The 14,769-nt window shown below is 41.1% G+C and overlaps 1 protein-coding gene across 1 annotated transcript in view; it reads right to left on the bottom strand.

Annotated features, from left to right (window-relative positions):
* UMPS (uridine monophosphate synthetase) overlaps positions 1 to 11,810 on the bottom strand; it is an 18,577-nt gene extending 6,767 nt beyond the window's left edge. The window contains exons 1-5 of the mRNA XM_006869372.1: positions 11,647 to 11,810; positions 9,789 to 9,942; positions 6,624 to 7,295; positions 5,004 to 5,179; positions 3,788 to 3,902 (exon numbers count right to left, since the gene is read on the bottom strand). Of these exons, the coding sequence (XP_006869434.1) occupies positions 3,788 to 3,902; positions 5,004 to 5,179; positions 6,624 to 7,295; positions 9,789 to 9,942; positions 11,647 to 11,802 (1,273 nt within the window). The 5' untranslated portion in view covers positions 11,803 to 11,810. The remainder of the gene's footprint in view (positions 1 to 3,787; positions 3,903 to 5,003; positions 5,180 to 6,623; positions 7,296 to 9,788; positions 9,943 to 11,646) is intronic.
* Positions 11,811 to 14,769: the final 2,959 nt, after the last annotated feature.

The following is a 14,769-nucleotide window of genomic DNA, read 5'->3' as shown; positions in this document are numbered from 1 at the left end:
AGAAAGATGAGGGTTTCTGCTCCCATAAATATTTACAGCCTTGGAAACCCTATACATGGTCGCTATGAGTCAGAACCGACTCCATGGCACATAACAACAACAACAACAACAACAAATACAGGACACAAAGGAGCTCTGGTAGTGTAGTGGATACGAACTGGGCTGCTAACCTTAAGGTTGGCAGTTCAAAACTATTAGCTATTCTGCAGGAGAAAGATGAGGCATTCTGTTCCCGTAAAGATTCGCAGCCTCGGAAACCCTGTGTAGGGTTGCTATGAGTTAGAACTGACTCCACAGTACTTAACAGCAACAATACAGCACTCAAGTCATTTGAACTAACTACAAGGTCAGTGGTTCAAGCTCACCCGTGGCTCCTTGGAAACCCTACACAGGGTCGCTATGGATCGGAATCAACCTGATGGCACTTAACAACAACAATACAGGACACACACAGACTACCAAACATTATGAAAGTTACACAAATGAAGGAAGACAAAATAGATGACTAGGGCATTCTAAATATTAGAAACTTATGTATCCTTATCAAAGGATTTCACCAAAAGAGTTAAAAGGGAGCCCACAGAATGGGAAAAATCTTTTGCAATGACGTATCAGACAAGGGAATAATTTCTAAAATCTGTAAGAAACTACAACACGCCAACAAGAAAAAGACAATAACCCAATTTAAAAATGGGTACAGGACATGAACAGATACTTCACGAAGGAAGAGTTGCGGGCAGCCAAAAAACACATGAAGAAATTTTCATGATTAGTCACTGGTGGTGGTTATGTGCCGTGGAGTCGGTTCCAATTCATTGCGACCCTGTACAGGGTTTCCGAGGCTATAAATCTTTACAGGAGCAACAAGCCTCATCTTTCTCCCGTGGAACAGCTTGTAGTTTCGAACTGCTGACCTGAAGGTTCGCAGCCCGATTCGTAACCACTACGCTACCATTAGCCATTGTTGTTGTTAAGTGTCGTCCAGTCGGTTCCGACCCAAAGCTAACCTGTATAGGGTTTCCGAGGAGCAGCTGATGAGCTTGAACTGCTGACCTTGCAGTTCAAACGGCTTTGTAGTTTGGCTCATTAGCCATTGTTGTTGTTAAGTTGAGCTGGTTCCAACCCATAGTGACCCTGTGTAGGGTTTCCAAGGAACAGCTGGTGAGCTTGAACCACTGACCTTGCAGTTCAAACGAGATGCAAATCAAAACAACAATGAGATATCATCTTACACCAGCAATAACAACAAAGCTCAAAAAAGCAGAGGACAATAAATGTTGATGAGGATGTGGAGAGACTGACCCCATCCAGAACCTTATGAGGTGGGACATTCTCACTAGAAAGGACAGGCAGACCAGCCTAGAACAGCTATAGCGACAGAAGATACATCTTCAAAGAAAGATCATCAGGAAAAACCCAAAACAAAAATGTCAGTATGACTAGCTACTACAAGAATAAGCAAGCTGTTCCCCGGGAAGTCATCAAGGCAAGCAATCAAGTTCCTTTAGGACAAACCCCCTTCTAAGACCGAAACTCAAAGGGAACACATGAATAAGCATGTATGCTTTGCTGGTAACCACATTGGTCTACTCGTGAGTGGAAGAGGGTTAAAGGCAGCAACGAAGAAATAGGCTGAGTTCAGCCACGTCCGTAGACTCCCATTGATCTGGAGATGAGAGAGAGAAGAGGAATGGCTGATTGGTCCAAAGTGTGGTGAGACCTGGGGACTCCTGAGCCCATGGACAAGGACATAGCCACAGAAGGCTAGAGCTGAGAGTGAAGCATCCAGCTGATATGAAGTGAGGGGAGATGCACAACAATACCCAAACTTGCAGACAGTACCCATTTGAGCTAGCCTTATTGGCTTGATAATCAGAACTCAACGAGAGAAAGATTAAAAAAATTTTTTTGATGAAATAAGTGTAAATTGCTATAATTTGATGGCTGAACTTGACCTATACTTATGGAAGCAGTAGCTCAAAACACCAGCTGAGAGAGAAGGAGTCTTCACAACAAGTATCAATCCTATCCTCTCTGTGTACAGGATAGATAGGAATGGGCAAGTTAAACTTTGGCTACCTAAAATGAGGGGGTGACAAAGGCACAAAGTGACTGGCTTACAAGCTTTCAAGATGGAGTTTATTTTAAAAGTGTGCAGGGGAAGACAAAGTCCCCACTGAATAGTTTTCATCTTGTCTAGATGGGTCTGGTAAAAAGGGATAGGGATAAGATTCTTAAGATTCAATAGTGAATAACTGTTACCATGACTAATTGCGATGGTCACACTTGTAAAGGTAGAAGTTTTGTAACAAAAATGGGGGAGCAGTTAATCTTACAGTACAGAAAGAGAGGACCCCAGGACCATCAAGGGAGAAGAGCACAGAGTAATGTGGGACCCTACCCAGAGAAGCAGCAACACCAGAGATGGAGGCAGAGATGGAGACATGGAAAGAGAGAAGCAGCTGAAGACTCTGGACTCATGGAAAGAGAGGGACTGAGTGCTGGTGGCCAGGAGGCAGGATTGTAGAATGTGGCTTTTGGTTGTTTAAATTATCATATATGCCTGAGTGTCTTTGTGTACATCACTTCCCCCACCCCAAAGAAAAAAGAAAGTAACAAGAGGGAATGGAAATAAATCCTGTTGAATGATGATGCACCAAGGAGACTGTAATCATTACAATGAAATGATCGTGTGAAGTCGATGTTCTTCCATGTAAACTATCTCAGTTCACAATAAAAACTTAAAACAAACTAACAAACAAAAACTGCTATGGATTGAACTGTGTCCCCAGATACAAGTGTTGTAAATCCTAACCTCTCTACCTGTGGTTATAATCCCATTTGGTGATGGACTGTCTTTGTGAAATTTATGAGGTAGCGTTAATGTAGGGTGTTTTGAGTCATCTCTTACAAGATATGAGTAGAATTAAGAAAACAGAGATGGGGGAAGCCAGATAACATACTACACAGGAATCTCCAAGACACCATGAAATAGAAGCAGAAGAGACAAGGACAACTGCCCAGCGCTGACAGAGAACGTAACCGGTGCCCTGAGTTCAGTCTTGCAGCCTCCTAAACTGTGAGAAACAAAGTCCATGTTTAAAGTCACCACCCACTTGCAGTATTTCTACTATGAGAAAACTATAGAGCTAAGACAAAAGCCTAGAGTCTAACTATACTATCTAGTCAAACAACTGTGGGGGCTGAAAAAACCCCATCAACAGCTGATAAACTTACTCATGCCAAAATATGGTTAAATGTTAAAGTGCATGCATTTTTATAACCTGACCACTTCTGTATTGTACAGAAGATGATTAACGAGAAAAATGGCACCGCTTTTTAGCTATGGCCACCATATTTCTCATACTTTTGGAAGTGTTAACGTGTTCAAGAAGATTGGACATGACAGAATCATAACAGACATTATAACGCACATTAAAGGCCCTGAAGTGTCCAGTAACAAAGCAAAATTCAATTTTGCTTACTTAGTCATGAGTACGAAACACCTTTTGGCAGCATATTCAGAATACTAATGGAGAAACACTAAACTATCAATTTTCTTTGCCTATTTCAACCACAAGTAGTTTTCTAAAATTTCGTTCTATAATTAGACTGAAGATGTTTTGCAAATCTACATTGGTATCACAAGGCCTAAGGGCTCATTCATCAGTTCTAGACAGAGAAACCTCTGGAGCACCTTTGTGTGTGACAGCTAACATTTTATCCTGCCCTTACTGACTGGAGTGAGAAGCACTTCAGAAGAATTATAACCAATGAATGGATTTACCTCCTGCTTTTAATTGAACTCCTGGAGTCAAGTGAAGAAATTCTGGTTTCATGCTTACTCGGGTGCCGGAAATGAAACCTATCACAAATTCAGAATGTTCTTCAGCCATTCTAACCTAAATGGAGTGCGACAGGGTAGATTATAGAACAGCAGTTAATCATACAAAATAATAAATCATTCTACAGGCAAACAATCTACTCTATCGACTAATTACAAGCTGTCATTTCACAGTACTCATTGTGTCTGAAATAGGCCATCTTAGTAATAAACCGACATTAAGACCCTGAGGTGAAGAAAGGCTATAGATTTATTTCTAAGATGACCTACTGCAGATGACCTTTTCCTATCCCACCTGCCAGTTAACCATGCCCTCAACTCAGTAAACATCCTCTACTACTCTGCCAACTACAATCTAGATGCTGCACTATCTGTGATAACATTTGGTCACCCACCTATTTCTAAAAAGAATTTAAACACATTATAATGATATGAAAATACATTCAAGGCTCCCTGCTTCACTTCCCCAGGGTATTCCATATGCAAAGGTAAAAAGGTGAAAGAAATATCTCTTACATCTACCACTCTCCCTCATCTCTAACATTTGCTATCAACTGTCTTCAAATTTCTATACCACATTTCATATTCGTGCTATTTCTCTGGACTTTGGAAAATCTGACTGCTTTCTGATTTGGCTTTTCCCAGAGATTCCTATTGTTCCATTCTTGCCACCAAGTACTACCACCTACAAGTAAGTGATGTCTTGTCCTTGAGTCAGGAAGGTAGGTACATGTTCTCTTTGATGAAATAAACTGATTTCAGCGTTTCTCTCTAGGTGTACAATTCAAATGTTTTAAATGTCCCCTGTAAGTTGCCAGGAGTGCTGGTGTGGCACTGTGGGCTAATGCGTCAGTCTGCAAAGTCATTTGAACCGCAAGGTTGATGGTTAAAACTCACCAGCCACTCATTGGAAATCCTAGACAGGGTCACTAAGGGTTGAAATCAACTCGATGGCACTTAACAACAAGATAAGATACCAAATGTCATTAAGTATGAGGGAGGAATATCCAGCCAACTATATTAATACACGGTACACAGTCACACCATTAACAATGGATGGGGGGTTGGTGGTGCAGAAGTTCTACAAACCCTACATTAAGATATTTTCCTCCCTTGCACAGCAGCTCTGGCCTTCTCCCACCCAGTAGCTGCCACTCACCACTGCTTCCGTGTACTTCCCAGTGGCCAAGGAGCCAGCGGAGCTCATTTCTGCAATCAGCAGGCACCCCCGCTGCAAAGGCAGGCCCACTTCTCTCAGGCCTTTCACCACTCCAGAGCCTGGCACCGCATGAGCAGTTACTAGATCTGCCCAGGAAGCGATTTTAAAGACACCACCTAAGAGGTAGAAGATAATTGCTAATTTTCAAACAAAAACATATGACATTTTACACAACTACCTACCTACACTATGAAATAATCTTCCAGGTGCACAAAGATGAACTAGTTCAACATTTCAAGAACTTCTATAATCAGCAGACAGACCTATGCTTCTACCTGTGACTAATTTACCGTCTACCTGGTGGGTGATTTAGAGTCAATCAGAAAAACTTTCAAGTTTTGCACCTGGCTTATGATCAATATTGACAAAACCGTTTCTACTTGCAGGCAGAAGCTTTGACCTCCAATAAAGCTCATGCAATTACAAAGGAACTCCAGTAAAAATGAGCTTTTTTTCTGGGAGGTAAAAGACATCAACTCTCTGAAACGCCTCTAAAGATGACAAATTTTCATTCTGCAAGGATTTCTCGGTACTCACACAGTTGTTCCTTCAACTCCTTAGCTCTTCAAATTCCAACAGAAGGAGGTATGCATTTTAAAACTCCTAGTTACTTACAAAACAAAAACTGCATCTGCGTGGTCTGTGCAGCTTATATTCATAAAGTTTCTGTGAAGGTCTGCCTGGCTTTGTGATTTGGTTCTTCCCATATATTCATACTGTTCTAGTCCTGCCACCAAATACTGCTGTTGTTATTGTTAAGTGCCGTCAAGTCAGTTCCAACCCATAGAGACCCTACAGAGGGTTTCCAAGGAGCAACTAGTGAGCTTGAACCACCAACCTTGCAGTTCAAACTGACTTTGCAGTCTGACGCATTAGCCCACGGTGCCACACGAGGACTAGGAGCTACAAATATACGAGGAGGCTTCAAAATTTGTGAAGACTGGAATTTACATATATACATCATATACATAAAATCACTTCTGTACAAAAACAGAGATAGAAATTACTATATAGAATAAGTAGCAGAACTAAGCATTTCCCACAACCAACACATTGTCTACCATAAGACCTTATTTGACATGAGAAAAAAGTAAATTTTCTTTTTTTGGGAAAAAGATTCAAAGATCCCCCCCCCCCCACTGAATATGATTCTTATTTTTTTATACTGATTTTTCCTAGTTTCAGTATCTTAAAATATTTAGAACTCACAGGGCCAACACTCATTTTGGCCTACCTGGAGCCCATGTCCCCTTCTGCTACCATTTTCTTCAATGAAACTACCTCTCCAGATTCAGTTCCAGAACTTTTATTAAGAGTTAATAACCTCAGATTTCCAGGGGTGGGGCACATAGCCCCTACTAGCTGAGGTAGTCTAGGGAATGGCTGACCTGTGAAAAGTCAACAGAGAAGAAAGTAGAGCTGAGAGGAGAAAAAACAGATCTAGAAGGCAGCAACTGGAGCCAACCATCCTTGAAAGTCTGTTCTATGGTTGAACTGATACATTTTTTTTTCCTTCATCTAGGTTTCTGATACTTGCAGATTCATGAATAACACACTTACCTTCATACTGATTTTTGACTGTGTTCCCGATGTCTGCGAATTTCCGGTCTTCAAATATTAAGAACTCATGACGTTTGGCCAGAGTTGTCAACTCCTTTACTACATCCAGAGTAAAATCATTCAAAATATCAACGTGAGTCTTGAGCATACAGATGCTGGGTCCTAAAACATCTGCTAGCTGCAACAGCTCTCTGGCCTCTGAAACATCAGCCGACAGACAGAGATTGGTCTCCTTCTTTTCCATTAGCCGGAGAAGCCCCGATGCAGTCGTGTGGATTCCAGGCAGCTCTGCTCGGGCTCCAAAGCTGAGTTCTTTGGGTGCTTTCTTTACAGATGGAAGGGAACTATTAAGATTAGAAGCCACAAACACATTCTCCTGTATGAATTTCTTCACCCTGCCGACCATCTCAGCATCAATTTTCTTCTGCTGCTCAAGAATCTCCAGCATCTTGGACAACGTACACACGGAGTGGAGGCGAATCCCATGCGCCTCCAGTATTTCCCTGGCACCTTGCTCTCTGTCCAGGAGCACGATGGCATCTGTGACTTTCAAGCCCTCTTTCTGAAGCACCTCAACAGTTTCCAAAACACTAGATCCACTGGTGACAATATCTTCAATGATCAAACAAGTTTCTCCCGGATTAATAGCTCCTTCCACCATGCGCTTAGTACCTGGAAAAGGGGTAAAAAATTCAGTTGGCTCCAATTAATATGTTCTAGGTTTGTTTTTTTTTAATTCAGATATGCGAACTGTAAGGTCTATAATTCAAACCCACCAGCAGCTCCTAGGACACTCTATTCAGGGTGGCTCTGAGGGTTATGCACTGGGCTGCTAACCACAAGGTCAGCAATTCAAATACACCAGTTGCTCCACGGATAGAAAGACAAAGCATTCTGCTCCCGTTAAGATTTACAGCCTCAAAAACCCTATTTAGGGTTGTTATGAGTGGTAACCGGCTCCACGGTACACCACCAACATTTATTATTATTTTTGCTGTCAATTGCCATTGTTTCTGAATATCGACCCTGTACAGGGTTTCTGAGAAACAGGTAATGGGTTTGAACTGCCACCTTGAGACTAGCAGTCCAGTGCTTAACCTACTTTATAAAGCTTCTTGTTGTTAAGTACTGTCTCGTCAGTTCTGACTCAGTGACCCTGTGTAGGGTTTCCTAAATTGCCAATCTTAACAGGAGCAGCCTTAACCTCAAAGTGGCTGGGAGATTTGAACCACAGATCTTGTGGTTAGCAGCACAACATCTAACTCACAGAGCCACCAGGGCTCTTTTTTGACAATTAACTTTTTCCTAATTGAATAATGCATGGGGGGAAAAATGGAAAAGTAGAATCACGAAATCCTTATGATCACACCATTCATCCTGACCTATCTATATCGGTTTTTGTACCACTGAGTTGATTTCAACTCAAAGTGACAGCAAGTAATAAAGTACAGTTGCCCCATAGGGTCCACCAGCTGCTCCAATGCAGAAATATGTAGTAGTCTGCTTCTGTCAAGGTTTACAACCTTGGAAACCCTATGGGACAGTTCTACTTTGTCCTAGGTTGTGGTTTTAAGTGTCTTCAAGTCAGTTCCGACTCAGAGTGACCCTGTACAGGGTTTTCGGGAGTCCTGGTGTGGCACTGCAGGATAATATGATGGACCAAAAGGTCAGTTTGAACTGTAAGGTCTGTGGTTCAAACCCACCAGTCACTCCTCAGAAACCCTACATAGACTTGCTATGAGTAGGAACCAACTCGTTGGCACTTAACGACAATATAGAGTTTATGAGGCTTTAAATCTTCAGGGAGCAAAAGCTTCATCTTTCTCCCACGGACTGGCTGGTGGGCTCGAACTCTGTCCTAAAGGGTTGCTATGAATCTGAATCGCCTTGAGAGCAATGGAGCAGCAATGATTCATTCCTCTCAAAGCACTTCATTTTGTTGCCCAATGAAAGGGTTAATGCGCTGGACTGCAAAGTCGATTTGAACCGTATGGTCGGCAGTTCAAGCTCACCACCTGCTCCTTGGAAACCCTATACACGGTCGCTATGGGTCGGCACCAACTCGACGGCACTTCACAACAACAATGAAAGCTTTATTATTTGGGGTGGTTTATTAGCAATGTTTGTTGTTATTTTGGATATGATTGCTTCTGGTGTTTTTAGGGAACAGAACTAAGAAAAAATTCATAAAATTATGAATTTGTTTTTATATTTCCAATTAACATTTAATATCCCAGACATTTTACTATCTTCATTTATATCTTAATTGTGTCTCTCTTTTTCTGGCAATGGAAATCTTCATACCTAAAATTTAATTATATATTCACTTTATTCTATAGCATGCATGGACTCCTGGTGTGGTATATTAGGATCAGCACTGGACTGCAGACCACAATACTGGCAGTTCAAACATACTAGCTGCTCCTTGGAAACCCTACACAGGGTCTCTGAGTCAGAAACAACAACAGCAAGGAGCTCTGGCAGCGTAGTGGTTAAGAGTCGGGCTGCCAACCTCAGGGTCAGCAGTTTGATACTACCAGTGGTTCCACAGGAGAAAGATGAGGCTTTCTGTTCCTGTAAAGACTTACAGCCTTGGAAACCCTGCACAGGGTCACTAGGAGTCGGAACCGACTCGACAGTACTCAACAACAATAACAACAAACAACAAGAACAAGAGATTTTAAAGATACCACCTAAGAATTGTTATTAGGTGCCACTGAGTTGGCTCTTATAATGACTTGGATAACAGAAAGAAACTTTCTAGTCTGTTTCATAATTATAACACCAATATGATTATTATTAGTACTAAACTACTATAAATAATCCAAGATTTCTTTACAGTTCTTTATCTTAGAAAATATGCTACTATAGATATAATCTTTTAGTGATTATTTGAATTCTTTCTGTGTTCTTAGACTAATTTAGTATGTACAGTTAGCTTTGTTTCTTGGTGTTTATATTCAACCTTAGGTGCTTGTTTTTTAGATCCTTGATATTAAGAATACAAAGTATTCTCTCCTTGGACTTTAAAAGACAGAAAAGAACTTGAACAAATTCCATAAGAGATAACAATTAATGATGAATACTCCAGATAACTGTTAAAACTCAATGCCAAGAAGCCGTAACAAGTCTAACAGTATCAACTTAATGCTACTTTTATTTTACCATAATCCTTAGTTTCTTTCCTTCTAATAAGCATTGGGATTTGGTTGGTTGAACAAATCACTGTGGCCATTGGTAAAGCTGTGTAAGGCACTCCACAGACAGTGTCAAAAGTGATCTCTGCATTCTGGGCAGTCTGGAATAAAATCTCTGCAACCTGTAAACAACATCAACATGTAAGATTATCTATTATTATAACTGTTTTAAATAGTGTTTAAATCATTAAGAGAAACACCACACCAAAAATATTCCAGTCGGGGAATATTTTCACAGTTGATAGAAAAAATAGAAATGTCTTTTAAATTACCGTTTCCTTTACTCACAGTTTAAAAATACACAAACACAAGAATGAACCTATCTTGATGCATGCAGGAAAGTGTAATCATTGCAATGAAACGAAATAAGATAGGGTGAATGTAAAGCTAATGCTCTCCCTTTTAAACTATAACATAATTCACAATAAACACCTACAAAAAAAAAAAAAAAAAGAATCTACTTGACTAGACTCAAGGTTGGCTCTGAGGACAACATGAGATATGTTGGGGAATATCATGATGATGCCCCAAACTCCCAGTTTCCATAGTAATAGTAATCCATTATACTTTAAGTATCTATGGAGTCCTGGTGTGGCGCTGTGGGCTAATGCACCAGACTGCAAAGCCATTTGAATTTTAAGGTTCATGGGTCAAGCTCACCAGCCACTCCTTAGAAACCCTGTACAGGGTCACTATGGGTTGGAAGCGACTCAAGGGCACTTAACGACAACAAACCTTTTTTATAGTCAGCTAGTACTGTCTGGTAGCGTAGTGGTTACGAATCGGGCTGCGAACCTTAAGGTCAGCAGTTCGAAACTACCAGCCGCTCCGCGGGAGAAAGATGAGGCTTTCTACTCCCGTAAAGATTTACACCCTCGGAAACCCTGTACAGGGTCGCTCTGGGTCGGACCCGACTCGACGGCACTTAACAACAACAACAGTACTGTCTTCAATAAAGAATAAGAACAGAGCCTATTGTGCACCATTTTATAGCCCTCATGAATCAGGCTGCGAATCTCAAGGTCAGCAGTTCAAAACTACCAGCTGTTCCGCAGGAGAAAGATGAGGCTTTCTGATCCCCCATAAAGATTTACAGCCTCGGAAACCCTGTACAGGGTAGCTATGAGTGGGAGCTGACTCCACGGCACATAACAACAACAACTGCATCAAACGTAGTATGTCCCCTTCCAGCATCTGGTCCCTCCTGATGAAATGGGAAAAGCAAGCAAGTCAATGTTTTGTTGTGATTCAAAAGGTTTTCCAGAGCAGGTCGCCAGTCCTTTCTTCCTCATCTTTGCTTGGAAGCTCCATTGTAATCGTCTACTGAGTGACCGCTGTTAGCTAAAATACCGGTGGCACAGTTTCCAGCAGCACAGCCAACTCACAGTTCAATAAACTGTTACATCATTCTTTAAATTAATACAATGGAATCCAAACGCTATCGTGATGTGCTTAGTCATCATTTCCATCAAAACAAAACAAAATCATGAACATGCTGGGCTATGAAAGTTAGAAACTGAGTTTCCGTACTCTCTTGTAAAGCACGTGTTCAAGCCAATCCGGAGAGGCTTCAAAACATGTGCGGGAAAATTCCATTATCTTTTAATTCCAATTTTCCACACCGTCACCACCCTCAGCCCCGTACATTGTACTCTCTAGGTCCACAAAACCGAAATACCCCTCTTGTCTCGGTGCTTCTGAAACCTACTAGCCAGGCGGACAGTGGGCTCAGCAGGTCTGGTTCTTTGGAATTCACTCACAGCCCAATTCCTGGGACACTGGCCCCCAGCACCCTCGATCACTCCGTCCCATTCCCCAGCTGGCACCTGACTCAGAAGACGTGGTCGAGAAACGATGCCCCGCAAATCGATGTAGACTGGTGAGGAGAGCCCACTTTTCAGCAAGAAGTTCCCAAACTTGAAAGCCTGCACGTCGTACAGACTTGTTACCAACGGTAGTAACGAAGTAGCAGCGACCGCCATGGCAGCGTGGTCCCAATTCGCTCTAAACCCCGACGTGCGCCTAGCCGTTGGCGCGCTGATGACGTCACCCAGAGGCCCCGCCTCTTCCTCTCCGTCTCTGGTAGTTTCGCGGGCTTACTTAGCTGGGCGCCTGAAAGGGTAGAGTTGAATGAAATTTACGGAGTCTTGTGCTTCCGCTCTTTTACAATCAGTGCTAATTGGAAGGTCGGCGTTCAAACCCACCAGCCTCTCCTTGGAAACCCTATACAGAGTAGCTATGAGTTAGCCAAATCGAGGGCACTTGTTCTGTCTCGTTGCTTTCCTGTATAGGGTTTCCGAGGAGCGGCTGGTGGGTTTGAACCGTCAACATTACTGTTAGCAGTCCAGTGGTCATCCTACAGCACCACACCAGGACTCTTAACAACAATAACATTTCTGGAATTTAAGGCTCTAGATAGACTGATCCTGAAGTCTAGTCCCGCCAGAGAGTTTACATAATTTCTGACCACATGATATAGTTTAGCTTCTTGACTCGATTAGAGCGACTCCATAGGGTTTTCAAGGCTGTGACCTTTGGGTGGGTTAAAACATACGAAATCTTTTACCTAGCATATAATTATTGACTTGCTTTTGGCCGTTACTTTTCCAAGTAGAATATATGTTCTGTTATTAATTTTATAGCATCTGGCACATGGCAATTTAATAGGAGTGTCTACATAGGACTGTTCAATTGCCTACCAGGTAATTATGTGTTACACTTGCTGGCACTATGCCTGGAGTCCCATGTGTTTATTTTCATTAGAATACCTCAAGTGTTTGGTACATAATAGTTATACAGAAAATGTGGAAAGAGAAGACAAGGGGAATGGATGAATTTATTGATATCAACATAATCAGGAGAATAATCTTCCTATCAAAGTCCCAAACCCAATCATAGTTGATCTTCACAAAATAAATCCCTTCAGTTGGAGAAATTTTCCATTCTGTGTAGAAGAGAAGACTTTACATGATTCTAATTCACCATACTGATCCTCATTTTATTTCTAGACCAGTTTCCTATCTTTGTAGAGACTGCTGATTAGCCAATGTGAAGAACCCATGCTTTTGACAGCGGCCTCTCATTACAATACGAAATATGCAGTGAAATCTGGATGAAACAGAAGGCAAATGTTAAAACATTGTTGTCCATATTGACAAAGTGGGTTCATCAAAACACTTCCAGCACTTTGACTGACAGTCTACTATGAATCAGTCTCATTTGTACTTGTTGTTGTTAAGTGCCATCAAGTTGGTTCCAACCCACAGCGATACTGTATAGGTTTCCCAATGAGCGCGACTGGTGAGCTTGAACTGTTGATGTTGCAGTTCAAACCGGCTTTGAAGTTCTGAGCAGTAACCCACAGCACCACACCAGGTCATCCTCTAGCCTGATGATATTTGCATAGGCTAATGCAGATTCCTGGAGTCTTCCACATGGTTCATCAACTTGACCTATCACCACCTTTCTAATAATGCAGCACACTGAAATCAGCAGCACACTTGAGACTTCCTCAGTGTTTTTGAACACTTCTCCAGAGTACAAAATCACCTTCTAAAATGCTGGATTAAAACTTTTCTAGTAACATGATATTTTGAGCTCCCATCTATTTGGGGGTGGAGAGAGAAAAAATTACTCTTCTTTGAACAAAGGTTTTAATTAGGAAAAAGGAAAAATGACAACCAGAAATAGTATCTTTTATGTAGTATATTTATAGGAATGGATAACACATGAGATGTACATTTTGAAGCTTCATCCATAACTCATAACATTTACTGTGGTAATAACAAGACAGCAGGCCATCACTTTACAACATTACACATGAGTGGTTTTGACTTACAAATCAAATATTTACAACCTACCTTTACAAAACGACATTGTGTGTATACAAAATGAACAACTGCAGAAAAAAATTTCAAAATTATAAAACAACCAAAAAAAAAAAAAAAAAAAAAAAACCAACCCAGAAAATACACTTAAGGCAGACCAGCAAGACACTGAAATAATTAAGGCTGTGGAATTCTTCTGCACCTTGAAAATATAGAGCTATTTATCAATACTGTGGAGTGGTGTTTAGTTGACTGTTACAAGCCTAATGGATGCATGTGTTTATATGTATATGTGTAATGGTCCCTATGGGGAAACCTGTCCACTTATGGATAAGGCCCTTTATCTGTATGGCCAGAGAAGCCTACCCAAATTCTTATAAGACTTGGGTGGCGGTGGGGTGGGGTCACTCAAAACCAACAGGTGCCGATTCAGTTTGCAAACCAACTATTAATAACTCAAATATAAAGATATTTCTGACTCCAGGTAAATAGAATGGACTAACTGACAGCCCACTGTATTGTCTGTGGCTTTGTTAGTCTGGCTTTGTGGATTTCAAATGACAGCAAATTACATCCTAAAGAACTACAGTTTGTCTCAACTCAAATCAACCCCAAAGGTTTTAAATGACTCTAAATGGTTTTCCAGTTGAAAAACGGACCCATCTTGGCTGTCTGCAAATGGATAGATTTCTGCATATGAGCAATAACATATACATACATAATATATACTATATACATGTATAGATGTACACATATCCATAGTTTCCAACAGTTTGAACTTTGATCACTACTGTTCTCTGAATAGGATCTCATTCTGAAGAATATGTTTCATTTATTCACAGTCTTCACATTGTCCTATTACTTTGACTCACCCTCCCCATAGAGTAGACTGATGTTTGGCAGAAACAGAAGTAAAAGCACCAGGGTCAAAAAAGCAAACACAGAGATGACAGATATGGCTTCAGTTAGTAAGAGAATATGTTTGTATTTGTCAGCTTCAAATTCATAACCACAGTCTCTGAGGTCATGGTAACATTCCCTAAAATAGTCCAGAATGGATTCATTTCTTGATAGAAGTCAGGCATTGATGGAATTCCTATAGTAGATATTCCCTGGCTAGCA

Source organism: Chrysochloris asiatica, unplaced genomic scaffold (assembly GCF_000296735.1).
Source record: "Chrysochloris asiatica unplaced genomic scaffold, ChrAsi1.0 scaffold00130, whole genome shotgun sequence".
In the NCBI taxonomy this organism is placed as follows: Eukaryota; Metazoa; Chordata; class Mammalia; order Afrosoricida; family Chrysochloridae; genus Chrysochloris; species Chrysochloris asiatica.
The sequence above is the reverse complement of the archived record's forward strand: the minus strand, read 5'-3'. Positions and strand labels throughout refer to the sequence as shown.